Source organism: Trachemys scripta, chromosome 22 (assembly GCF_013100865.1).
Source record: "Trachemys scripta elegans isolate TJP31775 chromosome 22, CAS_Tse_1.0, whole genome shotgun sequence".
NCBI classification, from domain to species: Eukaryota; Metazoa; Chordata; order Testudines; family Emydidae; genus Trachemys; species Trachemys scripta.
In genome coordinates this window covers 15,376,579-15,401,429 of record NC_048319.1, presented here as the reverse complement: position 1 = coordinate 15,401,429, position 24,851 = coordinate 15,376,579, and the positions used below count along the sequence as shown (strand labels likewise).

Below are 24,851 nucleotides of genomic sequence, written 5' to 3'. Positions count from 1 at the left end.
TTGGTCACCAGCAGATCTGAGAAACCTGGTAAAGGAATTTCCTAAAGTTAGGGAGGAGCCAGAAAAATTTAGAGAAGAGCTCTGGACAGTGGTTCAGTGTTATAATCCATCTTGGGCAGATATTAATCAACTCTTGCGGATGGTTATGCCAGCTGAAGTTCAACAACGGCTTACCAGACAGGCAGATTGGCCAGGTGCCGACCCTGGAATTGAGCATGAGTTGAGAGAGGCTAGGGACCGTCTCTTAAACTCCATTACGGAGGTTTGCCCTAAGAAAACGGATTGGACAAAGATTACCAACTGTAAACAGAACAAAGGAGAATCCCCTGCTGATTACCTAGATAGACTGACTAAGGTCTTTAAACAGCATTCGGGAATTGCTCAGCCAGCTGAAAGTTCCAGAGAGGCCGGAGGGGCTGCTTTCGTTCAGGGACTCTTACCAAAGGTTCAGCAGCAGTTAAGAACTATCTGTATTGGCTGGCAAACGAAACCCCTTTCTGAACTGGTGACAGTCGCCAATCATTGTGTAGCTTGCATAGAGCAGAAGAAAGAGAATACTGAAACAAAACTGTTGGCCTTGCAGTTAGAAACTTATCAAAACAAGGGCTGTGGGGGAATGAGGGGAGAACGAGGACAAGGTCGCGGACGAGGAAGAGGGAGAGTTCCCTCGTATCCTGCTCCGACAGGGAACACTGCATGCCACTTTTGTGGCCAGGAGGGACACTGGAGAAATGAGTGCCCAAACCGACTATCTCAGAACCCTCCACCTCCTTTCCCAAATCCTGAAGTGCCTGCTTTTACCCCACAGAATACCTCTTACTAGGACAGCCTGGGGGAACGTAACTGCATCATGAATCTTTTGATTCCTATTAACCAAGAAGTCCCATATGTAAATTGTAAAATTGCAGGACAATCTGTTGCTTGTCTTGTGGATACTGGAGCTAGTAGATCTGCTTTAAGATCCTCAGAGTTTCCCTCAGTTCCTTTGTCAACTTTGTCTGTTAATGCCGTTGGCATTTCAAATCAACCTGTTTCGCATCCTGTCACAAAACCCCTTGCTGTCTCACTAGGGCCCCTTGCTGACAAGCATGCATTCTTGCTCAGCCCCTCCTCTCCTGTGAATCTGCTGGGAAGGGATCTTTTGTGCACATTAGGCTGTACTATCTATTGCACACCAGATGGCGTATTCTTACAGGTTCCTGATGAGAATACTAATCTGGTGTTGGCTACACTCCACATAGCACAGCCAGCTAAATTACTGGCAACTCTTAGCCCTGACCTTGTGCATTTGTTATCACAAGTCGTCCCGCCCCCAACATCTCTGGTCTCAGCATGCCAATGAAGTGGGACAGATTCCGACAGCCGAACCAGTTAAGATTTTTATTGATCCTTCTAAAGCTTTGCCAAGGGTTCCACAATACCCTCTGCATCCTGAAGCAGAGGAAGGAATAGCTCCAGTAATGGAGTCTTTATTACAGCAGGGTATTATTGTTCCCACTACTAGTTCTTGTCATACTTCTATCTTTCCTGTAAAGAAGCCAGGAAAGAACACCTATTGTTTTGTTCAAGATCTCCACGCGATTAATGCTGTTGTTTTGCCTTCTTTCCCTGTGGTTCCAAATCCAGCTACAATTCTTTCTTGTATTCCCCCTTCAGCCACCCACTTTACTGTTGTGGACCTTTGTTCAGCTTTCTTTTCTATCCCCATTCACCCTGACAGCCAGTATTTATTTGCCTTCACCTATAAAGGACGCCAGTACACCTGGACCCAGTTACCCCAAGAGTATACTGAGTCCCCATCCTTGTTTTCCCAGATCTTGAAGAAGGATCTGGACGATGTGGTTTTCCCAGGTAAATCAGTGCTTATACAGTGTGGGGATGATCTCTTGCTGGCATCCCTTTCTTTTGAATCTTGTAAAGTGGATACTTTGATTCTTTTAACTGCCTTGACTGCTAAGGGTCACAAAGCATCCCAGGAAAAACTCCAATTGTGTCAGCCCAGGGTTCATTACCTTGGTCATGATATTTCCCCTGGCACTCATCATTTATCAGATTCTTGTATGTCAGCTATTCTAAATATGCCTAAGCCTGGTACTATTTCTCAAATGCATACTTTTCTTGGCATGACTGGGTACTGCAGACAGTGGATTTTAGGTTATGCAACAGTGATTAAACCCTTACAGGATCTGACTAAGTCAGGTACCCCTGAGCCTCTTCCTTGGTCTCCAGAGGCTGAACGAGCTCTTGTTTCTATCAAGCAAAGCCTGTCCAGTGCACCGACCCTGGGACTTCCTGATTATGCTAAACCCTTCACTCTTTTCTGTCATGAGCGTAATGGGTTTGTTTTGGCTGTATTAACGCAAAAACACGGAGATAAACACCGTCCCATTGCTTATTACAGTACTGCCCGAGGTGCTGTGGCAGCTGGATTTCGCCCTTGCCTTCGTGCTGTGGCTGCAGCAGCCCTTGCTGTTCAAGTATCCGAATCTATAGTCTTAGGATCTCCTTTGATTGTTGCTGTCCTCACGCTGTGGCTGCTCTCTTGTTAAAATCTAAGACACAGCATTTATCCACTTCTCATCTTACAAAATATGAGCTTGTCTTGTTGTCTTCATCTCATATTACTTTGGCTCGTTGCCCCGTTCAAAATCCTGCCTCCTCGTTGCCTGGGCCAGAGGACGGAGAACCACATGACTGTGTGTCTGTGATGTCTGTCCTCACCCGTCCAAGAGATGATTTGTTAGATGTGCCTTTGCAAAATCCTGATCTCATTTATTTTTGGATGGTTCGTGCTTGCGAGATTCTAAGGGTAAATTGGTTGCTGGTTATGCTGTGTGCTCTGCCCATGCTGTTATTGACAGTGCTTTTCTTCCTTCTGTGTTTTCTGCTCAAGTGGCCGAACTTGTGGCTTTAACTCGAGCCTGCATTCTAGCTCAGGATCAAGCAGTTACTATTTATACAGACTATCGTTGTGCTTTTGGAGTGGTACATGATTATGGTTTGCTCTGGAAGTATAGAGGTTTTCTTACAACCACGGGTTCTCCTATTAAGAATAGTCTGTATGTCTCTGCTCTTCTGGATGCCCTTTTATTGCCCAAAGCTACAGCTGTTGAAAAGGCACAGCTCACCAGACCCCTCATGATGAAGTTACCCGTGGAAAGGCTTTGGCAGACTCTGCAGCCAAAGCCGCGGCCCTTTCTGCACCTCAGGCTGAATATATTTGTGCTTTAATCGAGCAGCCTCCACTAGCCTCCCTTGAGGATTGGGCCAAGATCCAGGAGGCAGCACCAGAAGCTGAGAAATGTTCTTGGAGTGCTGCTGGATGTATTCTACATATTGATCATCTTTGGCGTGCCCCAGCTGGTCGCCTGGTTGCACCGAAGATGCTAATGCCCTATCTTGCCCATGTATACCACGGAATGACACACATAAGCAAAGGGGGGATGGTTGCTGCAGCTAAACAAGATTGGTGTGCACCCGGTTTCCCAGTCATTGCACATCACTACTGTCAACAATGTGTGATTTGTCAACAGCATAACATTGGTAAAGCTGTTAAGGTTAAGCAGGCAGCTCACCCTCCCCCTTGGGGACCATTTGTAAATATTCAGATTAATTTTATTCAAATGTCTAAATGTTGTGGTTATAAATAAGTTTTAGTGGATGTATATTCACATTGGGTTGAAGCTTTTCCCTGCAGGAAAGCAGATGCCAGGACAGTTGTGAAACTTCTGCTCAAAGATTTTGTACTGCAATTTGGCATCCCTGTGAGTATCAACAGTGACCGTGGAACTCATTTTACGGGACAGATTGTAAAGGAGTTCTGTGCAGCTTTGCAGATCCAGCAGAATCTTCGCTGTCCCCACCACCCGCAGTCTGCCGGGGCAGTGGAACGTCAGAATGGAATTCTGAAAAATAAATTGGCCAAGATTTGTGCTGAAACACACTTAAAGTGGCCAGACGCCCTTCCTCTGGCACTGATGAGTATAAGGGCCACTTCCAATCGAAAGACTGGACTCAGCCCTCATGAGATTTTGACAGGGCACCCGATGCGATTACCAGCTGCGCCCCCACTGACCCTAGCTCAGATGGACATTCATTTAATGGATGACACAATGCTTAAGTATTGTCAGGCACTAATGAAATATGTTAAGTCTTTTTATACACAGGTGAAAGAAGCACTACCCCAGGATCCTGTGCAATCCTGTCACTCACTGGAACCAGGAGACAGGGTCTACACAAAGGTCCATCAGCGAAAGACTGCCCTGGCTCCACGCTGGAAGGCCCTTTCCAAGTCCTGTTAACCACCCAACACTGCTGTGAAGTGCCAAGGACTGCCTGCCTGGACCCATGCTTCTCACTGCAAAAAGACCCCTCCACCAGGAGATGATTCTCCGGCTGATGATCAGCCTATTTCTCCTGCTAGCTCTGCTGTGCCTTCTGGACAGCAGGGAAAGAGGACAAGGTGAAGTGCTGTAACCTCTTCCTTGTCCACTGACAGACCTACAGTCAATCCAATGCCTTTGGATTTTTCTAAAGGAATTACACCAGTACAGGGTGAAGTGCTAGTAACCTCTCCCCTGTATTATGCTGAATCACAATTGCTTTTGGAGAAGAAAAGAAGAAACACTTGCTCTGCTGAAACCACCAAAGTCCAGGAATTCCTGACTACAAAAGACATTAAGAACTGGCCCTGGTGGAAGAAACGGAGCATTGTACATTGGCAGGGAGGAAATTGTGGGTTTTTTTCTTGGGAATGTGGAGTTAAATGGTGGGGTGGGTTTATCCCAGGGGGTGCAAACTGTACTTATGGGCAAGTACCTTCAGCATGCACTGCCCTCCCTAATTGATTTCAAATGATAAATATCAAAAGCGCCTGGCCACCACAAAGATTACTGCCACTAGCCCTTTGACCCTGCCACCGCCACTGTAATTTACCCAGATACAAACAATGCTGTATATTCCAATGAAACCCATTGGCCAAGGCCTTCACATCTTAGTGATTTATTAAAATTTTGTTCAGAAAAAATATTCTTTAAAGTTCAGGATAATTTATATGAGCGAACAATTGAATGGAAAACAAATGGATCAGTGGAGATAGAAATACATGATATCACTACCAGTGAACCCCAAGAATCTGTAATTGCAATTGATGAGTTCTATAGCGAAGTAGATATGATGGCTGTTCCTGAAATTTGCACTGTGTTAAATGAGAGAGGCCCTTATTGTTATTTGGTCACCCAATTAGTGAATAATCAAACGAATACCCAAAAAGTTTGTTCTGCCACTGGAAATTTTACCTGCATAGAAATTATTCCAGTGACTAATAATGTGACCTGTACCTTATTGCAATACACCCCCTCTTATGCCATTAATATTAATGCCTCCCGGAAGTACATAAAGGTGTTCAACCAACAGATGTGGTATAGTACTACACCAAAGAGAGATGTATTAGGATATCGATGGACTGTGATTAACACTACACTAGGGACTATTAAATTTTCATTGCCCTTATCCAGTTTCCAGATCACTCTACATACCCAAATTGTTCAAAGGGGCCTGCCATTAGATTAGCACAACAAAGGACTTGGGTTATTTCCTCTAGAAAGAAGAGAGACTTGACTGGATCCCTATGGGATGGGGCCAATAGTGCAGCAGCAGTTTGGAATATTTTTAAAAACCAAGAACATGATGAAAAATTGGGGCAACTAAAGAAGGTCACTGGCCTTATTTCTGGTACACAGCTAACCCAGGTACAGACTGGAGTTGGTGAGTTACATGTTATTTCCGCCCTTAGTTCAATAACCTAGAAGTTGCTGACAGAGATGGTATTGAATATCACTGAGGCTGGGAAGGCATTGCAGTGGGATCTAACATGTTCAGAAATTCAGGATTTCCTGAATGACCAGCTAATGGCCATTCGGCATGATCTTGAGCATCTGGCTTGGCCCACTGCCCTTACAGACACATCAGGAGTACCATCTGATCTGTGGCCAGGGAGACATACTTGGAGACTTTCTGGGTGGAAGTGTGGACGTTCTCAGTGCTCCTTCCAAGCATATGGACCTGTTAGGGGTGTGTGGGCTCCCACATACCAAATCCTGCCAGGTCCATGGGGAGGATGCATGTGGGATTGGGTAATTCACCGAGACATCTGGGAATTTAAACTACCTGGTATGCCCAATCGATTTTTAGTCAGTGCTTCTGAGATTTCACCTGACATTTGAATGGGGTTAGGAAGTCAATGGACATTTTGGCCGTTAGAACCCCCACAGCGTCAGTGTATCCGTAAACTGAAGCCAGGAGAAGTTGTCACTGTTCATGACTGCGTTTGCTGGGAGGGTAGGGGACAAGGAACTACCCTGACAGGACACTTACTTTTTCAAGCTAATGATAGCTGTATGTATGTTAAAGCCACCATATTGCAAGACATACATTTTAATCTTACTACCACTGCAGGCAATCATATTATTTCCTGGCCTGCAGATAGAATTTTGCAAGTAGCCCTTAAGTTCCAGATACCCTTTAATTGGACCAGCTTAGTGCCTGATCGATTTCAAAAATTGCTTTCATGTTACCCGAGGTTCAGAGAATCTCTGAAGTACAAGGGCAAATCCACATGCTTCAAAATATATATCAAGTTAAAAAGTATGCCTTTTATACAGCTTATAGAGTGTCTACTTTCTGCACTAAGTATGATGTATTGTGCTTTATGACTAAAACTGTACAACCCCTATCATATTATCACTATGGGAATGTTATTGCTTGTGTTGTTATTAGTTATCTTAGGATTATGTTAATGTTGTTGTAAAGGACGTCATAATAGTAACACCTTTCATGTCCATGCTACTCATGCATTGTCATTACATCCAATCAAAACCCCTAAGGTTAAAGCAACTGAGGTAGAATCTGAATTCCAAGACTTAATGCAAATAGAGATTTGAGAATGTTTGTTGTACTAGTAGTACAAAACGGGGGGTTGTGGAAGCAGAGCAAGGCCTGACAGAAATTGGAAGGGAATTTCAAATGCAAACAGTCTTTGTTAGCAAGAGTCAGGCTAACTGTAACCCTAATAACGCAAGATTTGTAGAAGCGAGGATTGTGTGAGGCAAGTGGGAAAGAACTGTGTGAGAAGTTGTTGCGACCTTGTGTAGATAATGTGTAGATAATATTGAATGTAGACTAGAGTCAAAATAAGTGAGAAAAACAAAATATCAGAAGGACCTATGTAGAAACAAAATGCAGCTGTTGCTTATTATTGTCTGTAACAAAGGTATAAATGCTTGCTGTAAATGTTTACCTGTTGAGAGACCCGCCTAGGAGGGGGAGACCCTGTGTCCTAGTGCACTCTCTCTCTTTAGGCAATTGCTTGAGAGAATAAAGTATCTAACTTTGCTGTATACAACCAAAGAGTGAGAACTGTTTTTTTCTCCGACAAAACCTAATACTGTAATTTCTTGTAAATAACTCTCTAATTGCTTTTTCCTAGTTAATAAACCTTTAGTTATTTGTAGCCAACCCGGTAATAAACTATTATCTTTGGTGAGAAATCTAGTGTGCACTTGACTTGGGGTAAGTGACTGGTCCTTTGCGACTGGGAGTAACCTGAATATTGTTGTAAATTTGGAGGTAAGGGACCATCTATCATAAAGGCAGGCTCACTTGAGTGGCAAGATAGTCCACAGTGCCCAAAGGGACTGTCTTTGACTCTGTGTTAAGGTTGTTATAGTGCCTGAGGAGTACACATTTGATACTTGGTTGGTGAAATTTAATCATAGAACACAGAGCCAGTTTGGCATTTGTGCCCTGGTTTGTAGCAGTCTATCCTGAGGCTGTCACCCACATTTGTGAGCCACTCCAGACAGCTTGACAGTCGCAAATCCCTGTTTTAATCCCTTCTTCCACACCATTTCAGGGACTACGTAACCCAGAGATTTCCTACATCCCAAGTGAGTACCCTGAGCACTGGGCTAAGAGATGTGAGACAAGTTGCCCTGTTTTGTGTAAGCTTGCCTATGGGGCCCGATCCAGTAGGTGAGTTCTGAGCATGCCTACTGGATCAGGCCCTGCAAGTGAGTTAGGCGGAGGAATGCCTATCTTCCCCCAGGTCATATATCGCTTTGGGTCATGGGCATCTGGACGCCGGGCATGCCGTGCCCATGCACAGAGGTGCCTAGGAAACTTTACAGCAAAAACAATTGTAGGTGCCTACAGGGTTTGGGGACAGCTGAGCAGTGGTTTTGTGAAGTCCAGTGGGACCTGATTCTGGGATTTAGGTACCTAAGTCCCTTTGTGACTCTGGCCCCCAGTCCCAGCCTTTGATTGTTAACCCTTTCTCCGTGAATGGGGGTTTGGCTCCCCGGCTGCACAGGAAGAGCCAGCACTCTATTGCTGGGACTCCTGACTTTGCCATCCCAAAACACACTGAGATAGTTTAATAATATTTACTCTTGTGGGGCCCTACTCTGCCTTCACCCTGTGCACATTCATCAGCTTCAGTGAGGTAGCTGAATGCAGAATCTGGCCCTAGATTAGCTCTCTATAGTCATATTCACGGTGGGTGAAATTCCCCCTTTCCCCAAGGTCCAGCTCAAAGCTTAAGTGACACTTCATTGGTTCATAGGAGTTAAACTGGCAGAGGTGCTAAGTGTCGGGCATTTGCTGCCTCTCACCGCTCAGGTAGAATGTCAAAGAGACGTGTGTGTGGGGGGAGCTAGCCCTAGAAAATTCTCTTTGCCTTGAGCAAAGGGGCACTGAGCACAGTGTCTACTCTCACGTCTCTTGAAAACTGATGGTATTTCTGTTGGATTCACGCAAGCCTTATCACACTGCCCCTAGAGACAGGCAACAATTACTCTCTCATCTTACCAATAAGGTAACACAAAGTCATTGCAGGAAGAACTACGTATTGAACCCAGATTTCTAATACAACATAGCCCTCGCTTAGGCGCTCAGACAAATCACCTTTCTTAACAGCTGTGCCAGCGGTTTGCATCACCACTCATCAACCCAATAGACTAAGTTCTGCTCACACAGCTATGAATATATATTATTAGTTAGTCATTTGTGTTACTATTGCACCTAGGAATAGAGCTGGTGTTTTCTTCAGGGTGCAGAAACTATTTGGCCAAAAAAACTGGGGAGTGGAGGGGGGAGAAGAATTCTGAAATGTCCAAGTGGTTCATGTCACCATTTTAGTTTGAATGGGGATTTGAAAGGTTTCTTTTGCCCCAACTTGAAATGGTTCACCTTTTCATTTCAGTGAGAAAAAACAAACAAAAAAAATTCAATTTTGGTTCAAAATGAGAAAAAATGAAAGGCCAAAGGAGGCTGGCATCATGGGTGAATCATAGCTGAGTATCAACAGTTCAAGCGTGAATGATGCTGATACATAGAGTAGGGATTGGACGTGAAGCACCTTGGAAGTGAAAAGAAGCAGCTGAGAAATCCTGATACCCGACATTTCATAGCTGCCTCCCTGGCAAAGTCATGTTCTCTCTAAAGGCTGGGCCAGACAGAGGATAACAGACTACTTCTGCTACAAGCTGATCAAGTGGGATGGGTCTGTAAATCCTGCGTTTAAGACCTGCTGATCACCCATGCGGGAAAAATAGTATGTGAATCTGTAATTCAAGACGGTATTAAAATGCATGCACACAAGGGGGCTGAATGAAGATTGAACAGACAGCAGTAATTCTGAGTGCCTGGCAGTGCATCTTAATGTTCTTTTCATGGGTGCCTGCCTCAGGCTGCTGCTTTCTGGGTTTTTTGGTTTAAGTTCAACTAGAAGAGTTTGGCCATTTCTGAGAATGATGTTTGGGGAAAATAAATTGTTTTGCAGATAGTAAAAAGTTCATGTAGCCATTTAATTGAGACGTTCTCATAGCTCTATGCTTTGGCCCCAGGATTTGAACTTTGGGGGCAGGGGGTGTGTGTGTGGACTGGGGGGCACAGATGCTCTGAGGTCAGGGATGTGCCTTTCCTCACAAAAATATATCTCCATTTGGCCAAGTTCACACATGCTCAGTAGGGGTTGTTAGAGGCTGGTGCTATTATTACAATTCTACCGCCAGTGAGCACATGCCATTCTCACACAGCTCTTCCAGGGCAGTAAGTGCCGACCAACACTTCCCTTGCAGCTGTGCTTCCTGGTGACCAAAGGCCAATGTGGAGAATTAAGAGGGCTGAATTAAGGTTTCTTGGACAGCAGAGAAGCCAAGACCTGCCTGGGCCCTGGACACTAAACTACCTGTAGAAGGTGTCGCCCCAGAATAGGGCTGAGCAGGCTGCCAGGGCAGGTAATGGGGCAATGCCTCCTGGCAGGTGAACAAGAGACTCCATTCGCCAGTGCTAAAGCAACACTTGTTTACAAGCTGACACTTATGGCTATATGCAAATTATTTGAAAATATACACATTAACTCATGATGTAATTTTCATAAAATGTCACAAGGAGCTGCACAAAGCCAGGCAGCTCTGTGCTGGCCCTATGCACTGACCTGGGGCACTTTTAACTACCAGCTTATATTGCCTCCCAAATTCATAACCCCTCCCTCCATCACTGCACCGATGACACTCAGACAAGAGTGGGACAAAATTTTTAGAACAAGTAATTTATTTGCTGGAAAATGTAATTTTAGTCAGAAGAATGTTCAAGTGATCTTCTCTGAAACGCTTCCTGTCCCATGAGCAAAAGAAGGAAGAAAATCCCAGAAGTGAGGTGCTGGCTAGGTAAGTCGTATAGTGTGGAGGGTTTTGGTTTTGTGGAACATTGGTCCACCTTCTGTGGGAAGAGGGTGTGGAGCCACTACCTGAACCAATCTTCTTGGGAACAGGCCAGCTAGAATGGTCAGGAGGGTGTTAAACTACCAACAAAAGGGGAGGGTGAACAGAGAGCAGATATTAGCACTAAACTGACATGTTTAGAACAAAATTAATCAAGGAACCACAGAACACAAAGAGAAGAAATTATTTAAGTCCCTATGTACCCATGGTAGGAGCCTGGGTAACAAACAAGAGGAACTGGAATCACTTTTATGAGCATAAATTTGATCTGGTTGGTGTCACCTGGTTGGGATGATTCACATGACTGGCAATGTTAAAATCATGGTTGTAACCTAGTTAGGAAGGATAAAGTGGGCAAGGGAAGAGCGGGAGAGGTATTCTGGCAAAAACCTGTTTCTGAGTCACTGACAACTCAGAAGAAAATGATCTAGCCTGCTTATGAACCAATGTCCTAACAGATAAACCTCAAGATGGGGTATTAGCTGGTGTCTGCTACAGACCATCAAATCACACTAGGGAATAGGATGACCCCTCCTTATATACCTAGCTATAATGTAATAACTTTAATTTGAGTGATATATGATGGAGGTCATGCTACCAGGACTAAAACATTCTTGGAATTTCTAATTTTGTTATAGATGACAATTTCCTAACTCAACAAGTGTTGCATCCAACCCAGGGCAATTCTATATTAGACCTCATCATGACAGATAAACAGGAGTTACTCACAGAACTAAAACTTACTGGTAACTTAGGTACAAGTGATCACGACTTGATCACATTGATAATGAAGTCCAGACCAGGGGGGAGGAGTAGCTCAGTGGTTTGAGCATTGGCCTCCTAAACCCATGGTTGTGAGTTCAATCCTTGAGGGGGCCACTTAGAGATCTGGGGCAAAATAAATACTTGGTCCTGCTAGTGAAGGCAGGGGGCTGGACTTGATGACCTTTCAAGGTCTCTTCCAGCTCTAGGAGATGGGATATTTTTAAAAGGGCCAGTTTCAAAAAGCTGAAAACAATTGTGAGCCAAATCAGCTAGGAGGAAGAATTTAAACAGAAAAGCATGAACAATAATTGGGAATTGCTTAAGAACACTTCACTAACTACCCAAAACCCACACTCCCACAGGTGAGGAAGAAGGCTGTATTGGTTAAGTAAGGGACCTGCTTCTGAAGGGAAGTATTTGCCTGAGATATGTACCTTTCCTCAGCATAGCTCTGGCATTAGTTATGCTCAGTATCAGTTTTGTGGAAAATACTTATCTGCAATAAGACAGCATCATTGTCTTATGGGTTAAAAGATTTGCAACTTTTAGTTGCTAGTCTTAAAACTAACTAGCCAAATGGCTGTATCTCCACTAGGGTGACCAGACAGCAAGTGTGAAGGGGGTGGGGGGTAATAGGAGCCCATATAAGAAAAAAAACCCAAAATCGGGACTGTCCCTATAAAATCAGGACATCTGGTCACCCTAATCCCCACAGGTCTATACAGTGAGCATGACAGTTCCTAAGGACACTGGGCTGCTTTGTTATAGACGGGGGCAGTCAGCCGTTCTGGAGCATTAGCACCCATTAGTGAGATGGGCTCTGCCAGTTAGTTGTTGGGCCACATTACTTTGGCTGGTTTCAGAGTGGTAGCTGTTACTTTGGCTGCAATTGTTTGTGACGTTGCTGAAATGCATGGTCCCATTTTTCTCTTTGTTGTTCTGTTCTTGCACCTCTTCACTCTCATCACTTTCTTCTGTGTCACTTCTTGCATCGTTTTTTATCTGCAGGAGAGAGACATTTTAAATCAGAGGCAATAATACGTGGAAAGCTGCACAAGAAACAGCTGAGCCACTGGATGACGTGTCCAGCTGCCATTTCTGTCCGTGGGCTTTAGCAAACCCTTTCTCGTGTCCTCCCGGGCTGCCCTTTGGAGAGTCTCTCCTTGAAACAGGCTCTGACTGTCCCTCTGTCTCACTCCAGGGGTGACCCAGGGACATTCCTGGGCGAGGCCAGGAACGGCTGTACAGGCTTGAAGCAGCTTGAGGTCAAAGAAGCACATTAAGTTCCTGGGTGGGGAGGATTTACCTTCCAAACACTCACAGCTCGGCTAGACTGGAGGAGGGGCTGAAGGCATGCTGGCCTGTGCTGGCCTGTGGTTTTGCTTGGGCTGCCCTGCTGTGACAGCTGGGGCCCCTGAGCACATTTCCTTTCTAGCTTCAGAGAAGGGTAACAAATCCCTGTTGAATGGGGCTGGAGGAAAGGAAAAAAAGAGCTTTCTACAGCTGGCTGGGCTATGCAGAGCCTCCGTTCCAAGGAGGGGGAAGGATTGTTTGTGTTGGTCTGTGGGTGGAAGAGGAAAGTGGCACAGTTTGTAGCAACGGGCTGAAATTCAGCAAACGAAAGGGTTTCCTAGCACTAGGAGCACATTGGGCCAAACCCCGAGGTCCTTCCATGGCAAGTCTATTGATTGCGGCAGATTTTGTGTGAATAAGGGCTTCAGGAGGCAGTGGATAGAGCATTGGATTGGGTACAGGAGACCTGGCTTCTGCCCATTCCACTCCAGGGTGACCACTTCTGTCCCATCCCCAGAAACCTGTCCCAGTCACAGATCTTCCCCACTCCTGCCTCCTTGTCCCAGTGCCTTTTCCTCATCTAGCCAGTACCAGTCTCATCCCAGTTTCCTTGTCCTGCAAGACTTAATCTCCTTCCACCAGTCCCAGGCTACTTGTCCAGTCATTCCCAATTCCCCTACAACCCCCCAGCTCATTGTTTACTTCCCCAGCCAGTGCCAAGCAGTCTCCCCTTTGACTCCCAGTCTCCCTGCTCTGCCAGTTCCAGTCTCCCCTGGCTCCCAGTCTCCTGCTCAGGTTACAGTTCTAGGGTCTTTTCCCAACCAGTTCCAGTCTCTCCTTCACCCCAACTCCTAGTCAAAATCTGCATCTCCCCCATCAGCCTCCAGACCCAGTCTCCCCATTCTCCTTTTCCCAGTCTGGCCAACCCCTCCACCCCAGGTCAGGCTATCACCTCTCCATTTGAACTGACAGCTTCCTCTTCCATATTGCCTGGGCCCAGCAGAGAGATCACTGAGAGAGCGCAGGAGAGACAGACTCCCTGCTTTCAGTTAAAATGTAAGAACCTAAGAATGGCCATACTGGGTCAGACCAATGGTCCTTCTAGCCCAGTATCCTGACTTCCGACAGTGGCTAGTGCCAGGTGCCCCAGAGGAGATGAACAGAACAGGGCAATTTATCGAATGATCCATCCCCTGTCCTCCAGTCCCAGCTTTGGACAGTCAGATGTTTAGGGACACCTAGAGCATGGGGTTGAGCCCCTGACCATCTTGGCTAATAGCCACTGATGGACCAACCTATCCTCCAGGAACTGATCCAATTCTTTTTTGAACTCTATTAATTTCAGTCAACTCTTTGCCAGAGGATGTTGCGAAGGCCAAGACTGTGAAGACCAAGACGATAACAGGGTTAAAAAAAGAAATAGATAAATTAATGGAGGATAGGTTCATCAATGGCTGTTATTTGGGATGGGCAGGGATGGTGCCCCTAGCATCTGTTTGCCAGAAGCTGGGAATGGGCAACAGAGGATGGATCACTTGATGATTCCCTGTTCTGTTCATTCCCTCTGGGGCACCTGGCATTGGCCATTGTCAGACGACAGGATACTGGGCTAGATGGACCTTTGGTCTGACCCAGTATGGCCGTTCTTATGTTCTTATTGGGTGATCCCTGGTTGTCGTGTTATCTGAAAGGGTAAATAACACTTCCTTGTCAACTTTCTTCACACTATTCATGATTTTATCCCCTGTTAATTGGCTCTTTCTAAGATGAACAGTCCCAGTCTTTTAAATATATCCCTGTAGAAAAGCTGTTCCATAACCGTAATCATTTGTGTTGCCCTTCTCTTTACTTTTTCTGATTCTAATACATATATTTTTGAGCTGGGGCAACCTCAATTGCATGCAATATTCAAGGTGTGGGCGTATTTATATAGTGGCATTATGATATTTTCTGTCTTATTTTCTATCCCTTTCCTAATGGTTCCTAATATTCTCTTAGCTTTTTTGACTGCTACTGCACATTGAGCAAATGTTAGCAGAGAACTATCCATGTTGTCGCCAAGATCTGTCTTGAGTGGTAACAGCAAATTTAGACCCCATTGTTTGGTATGTATAGTCAGGATTAGGTTTTCCAATGTGCATTACTTTACATTTGTCAATATTGAATTTCATCTGATATTTTGTTGCCCAGCCACCAGTTTGATCAGATCCCTTTGTAACTCCTCATAGGGCAGGTCTTCTCTATGGGGGGTGGGTGGGGTGGGGGTCGATTTAAGATACGCAAATTCAGCTACGCGAATAGCGTAGCTGAATTCGACCTATCGGAGCTGACTTACCCCGCTGTGAGGACGGCGGCAAAATCGACCTCCGTGGCTCCCACCTCCGCTGGTGGAGTAAGAGCGTCGATTCGGGGATCGATTGTCGCATCCCGAGGAGACGCGATAATTCGATCCCCGAGAGATCGATTTCTACCCGCCGATTCAGGCGGGTAGTGTAGACCTAGCCCTAGTCTGCTTTGGACTTAACTATGTTGAGTAATTTGTATCATCTGCAAACTTTGCCACCTCACTGTTTACCCCTTTTTCCAGGTCATTTATGAATATGCTGAAGAGCACTTATTCCAGTACAGACCCCTGGGGGACACTACTATTTACCTCTCTCCATTCTGAAAACTGACCATTTATTCCTACCCTTTGTTTCCTATCTTTTAACCGTTTCTGATACATGAGAGGACTTTCCCTCTTATGCTTAAGAGCCTTTGGTGAGAGACCTTGTTAAAGGCTTTCTGAAAGTCCAAGCCAGCTCAAAAGCAGCCGGGAGAGGGCTCGCAGGGCAGGGGCCCAACACAAAGCTCTGGCAGGCCTTGGGAGATGGGAGGACGGGGAACACCCTGCTGCAGGACTCATTGAAGAAAGCTACAGAGGCAGAAGGCAGGGCAGCCTTTTCCTTCCGCAGCACATGGCAGAGGACATGCGGGATGGGCAATCCCATATGCTGGGTGAGCATACCAGAGTCCACTCTGTCCTGTAGTCCAGAAGATCTCCAGTTTTGGAAACACCTGCCAGGACCAACCTCCAGCACAACAAAGGGACCTCCACCACCTGTGCCTCAAGATATGGATTGTGGAACAGGGGTTCAGCAAGGAGCTCTAAACCCTCGTTGGCCACAATAGACTTGGCTTTGGAGACCAACTTCCAGATCCTGAGAAGGTCCTGGCAAAAACTGGCAACAGTGTGCCCTTGTTGCCAAGAAGGCTAATGACATATTGGGCTGCATTAGTAGGAGCAGATCAAGGGAAGTGATTATTCCCCTCTATTCAGCACTGGTGAGGCCACATCTGGAGTATTGCATCAGTTTTGGGCCTACCACTACAGAAAGGATGTGGACAAATTGGAGCGAGTCCAGCGGCGAACAACAAAAATGATTAGGAGACTGGGGCACATGACTTATGAGGAGAGGCTCAGGGAACTGGGCTTGTTTAGTCTGCAGAAGAGAAGAGTGAGGGGGGATTTGATAGCAGCCTTCAACTACCCAAAAGGGAGTTCCAAAGGGAATGGAGATAGGCTGTTCTCAGTGGTGGCAGATGACAGAACAAGGAGCAATGGTCTCAAGTTGCTGTGGGGGAGGTCTAGATTGGATACTAGGAAAAACAATTTCACTAGGAGCGTGGTGAAGCACTGGAATGGGTTCCCTAGGAAGGTGGTGGAATTGTCATCCTTAGAGGTTTTTAAGGTCAGGCTTGACAAAGCCCTGGCTGGGATGATTTAGCTGGGGTTGGTCCTGCTTTGAGCAGGGGGTTGGACTAGATAACCTCCTGAGGTCTCTTCCAACCCTAATCTTCTATGATTCTATGAACTCAGAGAGGTCTTGAGGGAGAGCTCTCAGATGGAGATAAAAGAGCTGCCGGTCATATCACAGCCTTCGGAGGTAGCGGAGGAAGTCATGCTCTAACTGGCTCAGGAAGAGGAGGTTGCCAGGACCAGGACCAAGGGGCACCTTTGAAGTGGGGCTGGGGTCAAGTGCAGAAGGAGAATGGGGGCATCAAAATATGCTTGGCACTAAGATTGGGATCTGGGGGAAGATGGTCATCCCTGTCTAGGTCAGCTGGTGTCAGACCCAGGTTCCAGATCTCCCCCAAGTTTTCTGGAAGGCTCCCAGTCACAAAATCCACCCCACTGGCAACCAAGGAAGCAATCTCAAGCTCGGCACCAACTGTGGGGACTGATGTCGATAACAAGGGAACCCACTGGCAACTTCCTCCACAATGGGCTCCTTTAATGGGGGGAACAGCAGCAACAACATCCCCCCTCCAAACGCCCTCCTCAGCCAGTTCCACCCAGTGAATTTTCCTGGGGACACTAAATGGGGTGTAGCAGAAACAGCAGCATCCCCCCGAGAATGGTGAAGGGGAGGCCTCCCCCAAATCTGAAAGCAGCAGCTGCCCCCCAGCCTGGTGTTTCCCCTTAATGCTGCGCTTGTCCCCCCTCTTCCTGCCCCCCTCCCAGACCATCTCCCAAGCAACACTATCAAGTCAGCAAGCAAGATGGCATTTGCCAGTGGGGCCAATGGCAGCACCTCTGGGTCTCCATCTTCCCTTCCAAGGGGGCACTCTCCATCTCCTGCCATTGCCATCTCCCACTTCAAGCCTGTGCACATTGGCCATAATGCTTGTCTGGGTGCAATGGGGAGGCCATCCCAGGCACCTGGGTGGGCTGAGAGGGAGGCTCTGGGGAAGGGCTGGCCCAGCTATCATGGTTACAGTGGCTCTACTGGTGCACCTCTGCACCTTGGGCGGGGGAGGGGGAAGGGAAGGGATTGAGAAGCAGGGAAGGGGGAGCAAGGGGAAACCTGTCCCCCGCCCCCCCCCCGAGGGAAAAGGGCTCCCTGGGCAGGGGCTGAGGAAGCTGAACAGGGAAGGGAAGTGGAGCACAAGGAAGCCATCTTCCCAACAAAAGGGAAGGGAAAGGCAGGAGGAGACAAAGAGGAATATGGGTGGGACAAACAGACCAAACACACACAAGAGGGGAAGGGAGAACATCAACCAAGGCAAAGCAAACCTACAACGGGAAGGGGCAACACTGCCGCGGACAGGCCTCCTCCCACGCTGGAGCTAGGGAACAAGACAAGAAAGCTGCTGCTGCTGCTGGCAGAATGGAACCAGGTGGGGGGTGAGCGACAGCCACACCACACCTCCCCCAGAAAAGCAGCGGAGCAGAGCAGCCAGGCACCCTCCTCCAGCTCCAGCAGTGGGGGCCAGCTGGAAGCTGGGCCCAGTGCACAGGATGGACAGTGTCACTTAGTGAGCAGCTCTTTGATATCTTGTTTTCTCCTCATTGTTCAATGTGTAGCCCCAGGCTTTCATTACTGCACCCTTGGCAAACCATGCTTCGAAGACAGAATTATTCATTCCCTCGGGGATTTTCCATAGCACTCCTCACTAAAATATCTGAGTGCTTCACCAACATTCACAGCTCCCCTGTGCGATGAAGGGAATATGACCCCCAGTTTACAGATGGGAACTTGAGACACACAGAGATTAAGGTAAAAAATATCCACTAATTTTGGGTGCCTGATTTGAGATGCTTAGGACCTGATTTTCCAGAGTTATATTGCACTTTATCTGTGCCATGGACATCAGCTGCAGCTGTGAGTGCTCATGTCTGTAAGTCAGACCCCAGGGTCTCAAGCTAGACACCTGAAAAATAGGGACCATACAATTAGTGACCACCTGTGAAAAGCGGGGCTCCCACAGACAAAAGTTTTCTTCTCTACGCAGACTTGATTCATGCCTTGAGCAACATCCATTCTGTACCCTGAATGCAGCTGGGGATCTTATGGAAAAAGTAGTATGTGATCCCATAACTACAGACTGTACCATAGCATAATGCATACAATAAGGGGACTGAATTAAGGTTGTACAGGCAATGGCTATACCGTGCCATTGATGAATTTGTAGAGCATGTGAATGACTAGGCTGGCCCAGAAGATGTGCAGCAGCTGCAAAACCATCAGGAGAGTATTCATGAAATAGTATCCGAAGAAGGGCTGGAGGAACTCCATGGAAATATAAAGTGAAGTATACAGCACCCTGCAATATAGCAAGAGACAAACTCAGTCAAGAACAGGTATGAGATCTAAGCAGCAATAGCAAGAGGCTAACCGCAGAGTGTTCAGTTCCAGCTCTGGGTGGAAGTTCAGGTCAGTTCTGTTGTGCCAGTTGTGGCCTTTACACTGGATGAATGTCTTAAATTGTCCAAAACAAATGAAAGGTAACAAACAATTAGGTCACCCTGACATATGAAACTATTTATAAAATAAACAAAAGCTGAAGATACAAAGTCTGATATAAATTAATGCATTTCATAGATTTTACTGCCAAAAGGGACCATTATGATCATCTAGTGCATAGGAAGGCCATAGAAGCTCACTCAGTAAATCCTGTATCACATCCATAACTGACGTGTGCACCTCAGAAAGCCCTCCAATCTTGAGATAAAGACTTTCAGTAATGAAAAATTTATCAACTCTCTAGACAACTTGTTCCAATGGTTAATTATCATCACTTAAATACTGGCACCTTATTTCCAGTTTGAATTTGTCTACGTTCAACTTCCAGCCACTGGATATTATTACACTTTGATCTGTGAGATTTAAGAGCCCTCTGCCATCAGAAATCTTTTCCCCATGTTGGCAATTGTAGACTATGCTCAAATCACCTCTTAATTTCGTCCTTGATAAGATAAATAGATTGAGCTTCTTAAATCTCTTACAGTAAGGCAGATTTTCCAGACCTTGAATCGTTCTTGTGACTCTTTTCTGAACTCTTTCAAATTCTTCAACATCTTTTTGAAGTGAGGACACCAGAACTGGATAGAATATTCCAGGAATGGTCTCATCAATATTGTATGCAGAAGCAATACCACCTCCCTACTCCCTGAAATTCCTATTCATACATTCAAACAGCACATTAGCCATCTTACTCACAGCATCACATTGGGAGTTTAAGCCAAAAGAAATAATTAGGAGTTTTCAAGGCTCTTAGTAAGGTTAGGAAATTGCTATAGCAACAAACCCAGATGGTGAGACAATTACAGGAAGTGTCCAGAGACACTGGATGTGTGTTTTACTTGTTTAATTTTAATGGGACAAGATTGCTAACCCTTCCTGAACATTGATTTTCTGGTGGTCACTTAGGGCTAGTTCCCCAATAGGACAAAGGTACTGAAACACCTTAGTGTTAGGTACCCAGTGGCACCATCAGCCCCAAGCCGGGCACCCAGGCTCCCTATACAAGGTACGAGGAGAGTTAGGCACCTAAGAAAAGGGGACATAGAAGTCAGCAAGCTGAATGGGGATCTACCTAAATTAGCCAGGAGGAAATCCCAGAGAGGGGTGTGACCTAAATCCCACCCGTAAAGATAGTTAGGTGCCTAACTCTAGGCTGGAGGGAGGAGCTTTGCTTGAGGCCCACAATCATGAACCTTCTCCTGGAATTAGGCACCTAAACCAAGTCAGTTCTCTCTCCCCCCAAAAGCGAGAGACTGTTACCCCTACCCCCCTTGTAGCCAACAGCCCAGTGATTAGGGCACTCATCTGGGATATGGGAGATCTGTTTTCAAACATCTGCTCGGCCTTATTTGTAGCAGGGACTGTAATTTGGGTCTCCCATCTCCTGAACACCAGGCTATTGTGGTTTCAGGTATGGTTCTGTATCAATCTCTCCTGTTGAAGTTGTTCCACTTTGAATAGATAGATAGAGCAGGGACTAGACCTTGGGACTCCAACATGTCAGTAATAATGGAGAAAGTCAGAAGTGTTCAATAAATATTTCTGCTCTGTATTTGGGGGGAAAATGGTGTAGTCATGTCATACGATGATGGTGAAAACTTTCAATTTCAGCAGTAACACAGGAAGATATTAAACAGCAGCTACTAAACTTAGACATTTTTTAGTTGGATAACTTCTATCCAAGAATTTTATAAAAGCTGGCTGAGGAGCTTATTGGACCATTAATGTTGATTTTCAGTAAGTTTTGGAACACTGGAGAAGTTCCAGAGACTGGAAGAAACCTAATGTTGTGCCAAAATTTAACGAGAGTAAATGGGATGACCTGGGTAATGATAAGCCTATCAGACAGACATCAATCCTGGGCAAGATGATGGAGAGGCTTATATAGGACTCATTAATAAAAAATTAAAGGAATGTAATACAACTAATGTCAATCAGCATTGGTTTATGGAGAATAGATACTGTCAGACTAACTTGATATAATTTTTATGAGATTACAAGTTTGGTTGATAGTGTTGATGTAAGGTATCTGAGTTGGCATCATATGATATTTGATTAAGAAACTAGAATGATACAAAATTAACATAGCACACATTAAATGGACTACAAACTGGCTCTCTGACATAGCTAAAAGTGTAACTAAGTGAGGAATCATTATCAACTGGGTTATTTCTAGTGGGGTCATGCAGTGATTGGTTTTTGGCCCTGGGCTGTTTAACACTTTCCTCAATAGCCTGTAATAAAACATAAAATCACTGATAAAGTTTGTGGAGGACACAAAAACTGGGGGAAGTGGTAAATAAAGAAGAGACCAGATCACTGATTCAGTGTGATCAGGATCACTTGGGAAGCTGGACACAAACAAACAATGTGCATTTTAATACAGCCAAATGTAAGTTATACAGCTGGGAACAAAGACTGTTGGCCACAGTTACCAGGTGGGGGAATTCCATCCTAAGAAGCAGTGACTCTGAAAAAGGATTTTGGAATCATGGTTAAGGCTGAGAAAAAAATCAGATTTTTTTGTTTAAATTCACGCCAGTGTCCCGAGTGAATGCTGGATTTTCATGGGATATGCACAGCCATTGAGTCCCTGGTGTATTGCTGCATTTTTTCCCCAATAGCAGGAAGGCAGAGTGGGCTTCCCCCTTCCCACCTCCATGCTGAGGCGGTGCCTGTCATGGGGGTTAGCAGGCTGGTTCCCTTGTGGACAGGGTCGGGAGGTGGTAGGCCGATCCTGTCCTGGGGAGTAGCGGTGTGGGTCACTACATGGTGCTGGCTGGCTGGCTCAGCTCGGCTTGGGGCAGGACTTGACTTATGTTCAGCTCCGGCCCAGCCAGCTGCTGCTTCCTGTCCAGTCACAGCTGTAAACAGGGGATTTTGCATGGGAGTTGGGAAAGGGCGGGCGGGGGGGAAGGGGAGAAATGTGTGGTGTCGGTGTTTGGGTTTTTTTGTTTTGCTTCTCTTTTTCCTTGACAGGACTTTAGGTGGGAAGACTATGACAGACACCGAGGCAGAAATGGTAGTGACCCAAGCAATGGAAGAGACAATTAAGAGGACCAGAAGTGGAAGCTACAGGATGTACGTGATCCTGGAGCAGGTACCTGAAAAAAAGAGCTTTGTTTGTATGAAGTGCTGCCTGATAGAGCTGATGGAACAGAAGATCTGAAGTTTGGAGATGCAGGTGGTTGAGTTTCGTAGGGGATTCAGGCAGATGATGAGGGATGGCAAGACGAGACTGAAGGGAAATGTCAAGACTTGCAGATGCAGGCTGGACTGGAGAACTGTGACGGGAGATGGCTGGGTGAGGAAAGGGGCCAGTGGTAGCCCATCACTACAAGAACCAGGCAGAGGAAAAGACTGGCTAGTGAAGGAGAAACAAAGCTCAGGAGCAGGTTTGCTGAGTTGGGGAATGAAGAAGGGGCACAGGAGGCACTAACAGAAGGTCGGAAGGCCAGGAGGAAGAGAAGAGCGGCTAGCCCTACAGAAGAGGGGAGGACTCAATGGAGATAGCCAGAGTTTGGAGCCCTAGGAGGACAGAGGATGACTCACAGAAGATTGGAAATGAGAACAAAAGACAAGAGGACTTGCAGCCTGAAAGAAAACAGGAGGAAGGCTGGAGAATCGCACCATCACCAGGAAGAGGCAGGTCTATGTGACTGGGGACTCCCTACTAAGAAAAACTGGCAGGTGTGTCACCAGAGCTGATCCAGAGAATAGAGGGGTGAGCTATCTGCCAGGAGTGAAGATACAGGATGTGGACCTGAGACGGAAGAGGATCCTAATGGGAGCAGAAAAGAATTCACTGATTTGTTCCCATGTGAAGGACAATGACAGCTAGATTCTCACTGGAACACATCCAGGAAGACTATGCCAGGCTGGGGAAGATGCTTAAGGAAATGGAGGCTCAGGTGATCTTCAGTGGGATTCTACCTGTCCCTGGAGGAGGAGAACAAAGGCAAGACAAGATTATGGTAATCAATAGATGGCTCAGGCATAAGGAGGGCTTTGGGATGTTTGACCACTGGAAGGCATTCATGAACAAACGACTTCTCATGGGATGGACTTCACCTGAATAGGGAGGGAAATAGAATTCTGGGATGGAGGTTGGCACAACTGATTAAAAGAGCTTTAAACTAGGAACTTGGAGGAGATGCTCATGTAATCTTCACGTCTGATTTTAACATTGAGAGGGAGGAAGATCAAGTAAGAGAGGATACAGCAAAGGAGAAAGGAACAGCAATGGGTAGGAGAATGGACATCAAGAGGAAAGGTTGTGCCGATACTAATGACACTAACAGTCAGGTAGGTGATACAAGGTGATTCTGAAGAATGACTGTACCCAAATGGGTGAGGAATGTGAGCGAAGTCAAGCAGCAACAACTAAGATGTCTGTACCCCAGTGCAAGGAGCTTGGGTAACAAAATAGAGGAATTAGAAGTACTGGTGCAGGAAGTGAAACCAGATATTAGAGGGGTAATAGAAACACGGTGGAATAGCAGTCATGGCTGTAGCACAGGTACTGAAGGGTATGTGCTGTTCAGAAAAAACAGAATAAAGGTAAAGATGGTGGAGAAGCTCTGTATATTAATGACGAGAGACTGTAAAAAAATAGAAATGATGGAATGGATAAAACAGTCTGTTTGGGCCAAAATCACTTTGGGGAAGAAAGCTACTAGAGGTTCCCCTGGGCTATGCTTGGGGTGTGCTACAGACCCCCAAGATCTGATCTGGGTCTGGACAGAGACCTCTAATGTTTTTAATGAAATAAATACTACTGGGAATTGTGTGATTATGGGAGACTTTAATTTCCCAAATATAGATTGGAGGACAAGTGCTATTAATAATGGTACGACCCAGATATCTCTGGATGTGATAACTGACAGATTTCTTCACCAAATAGTCACTGAATCAACAAGAAGAGATGCCATTTTAGATTTGGTATTGGTGAGTAGTAAGGACCGGCTTGACAAAGCCCTGGCTGGGATGATTTAGCTGGGAATTGGTCCTGCTTTGAGCAGGGGGTTGGACTAGATGACCTCTTGAGGTCCCTTCCAACTCTGATATTCTATGATTCTATGATTCTATGACCTCACAGAAGAACTGGGGGCAGCCTTGGTTCAAGTGATCATGAGCTAATTCCGTTTAAACTAACTAGAAGGATAAACAAAAATTGGACTGGATAGAAGAACTCCAGGATCTGAATGTGGAGGAGGCTTGGAATTACTTTAAGTCAAAGTTGCAGAAGCTAGCGGAAGCCTGCATCCCAAGCAAGCAGAAAGAATTCACAGGGAAGGGTTGCAGACCAAACTGGATGAACAAGCATTTTAATCACCTGTTCAAGAGAAAGCAGAAAACCTACAAGGAATGGAAGATGGGATAATCAGCAAGGAAAGATACCACTTGGAAGTCAGAAAGCATAGGGGAAAAGTGCCATAAGCCAAGCAGAGCTGGACCTTGCAAAGGAGATTAAAACCAACAGTAAAATGTTCTATACTCAAATAAAACGAAAACAAGGAAAGAAGAAGTGGAACTGCTAATCACTGAGGATGGTAGAGATTAAAGATAATCTAGGCATGGCCCAATACCTAAACAAAGGGATGTTAATAGTAGAGTTCCTCGGGGATCGGCCTTGGAACCAATCTTATTTAACATGTTCATTTTTGTGCCAAGGACATTAAGTGGGAATGTGCGAATAAAATTAGCAGATGACACAAAGTTGGGG

At 45.8% G+C, this 24,851-nt stretch overlaps 1 protein-coding gene across 1 annotated transcript in view; it reads right to left on the bottom strand.

Moving 5' to 3' along the window:
* Positions 1-11,812: 11,812 nt before the first annotated feature.
* The window catches only part of LOC117869001 (ceramide synthase 4-like), a 56,724-nt gene continuing 43,685 nt past the window's right edge, over positions 11,813-24,851 (bottom strand). Inside the window, exons 9-11 of the mRNA XM_034755452.1 lie at positions 18,773-18,926; positions 12,349-12,548; positions 11,813-11,995 (exon numbers count right to left, since the gene is read on the bottom strand). Of these exons, the coding sequence (XP_034611343.1) occupies positions 11,884-11,995; positions 12,349-12,548; positions 18,773-18,926 (466 nt within the window). The 3' untranslated portion in view covers positions 11,813-11,883. The remainder of the gene's footprint in view (positions 11,996-12,348; positions 12,549-18,772; positions 18,927-24,851) is intronic.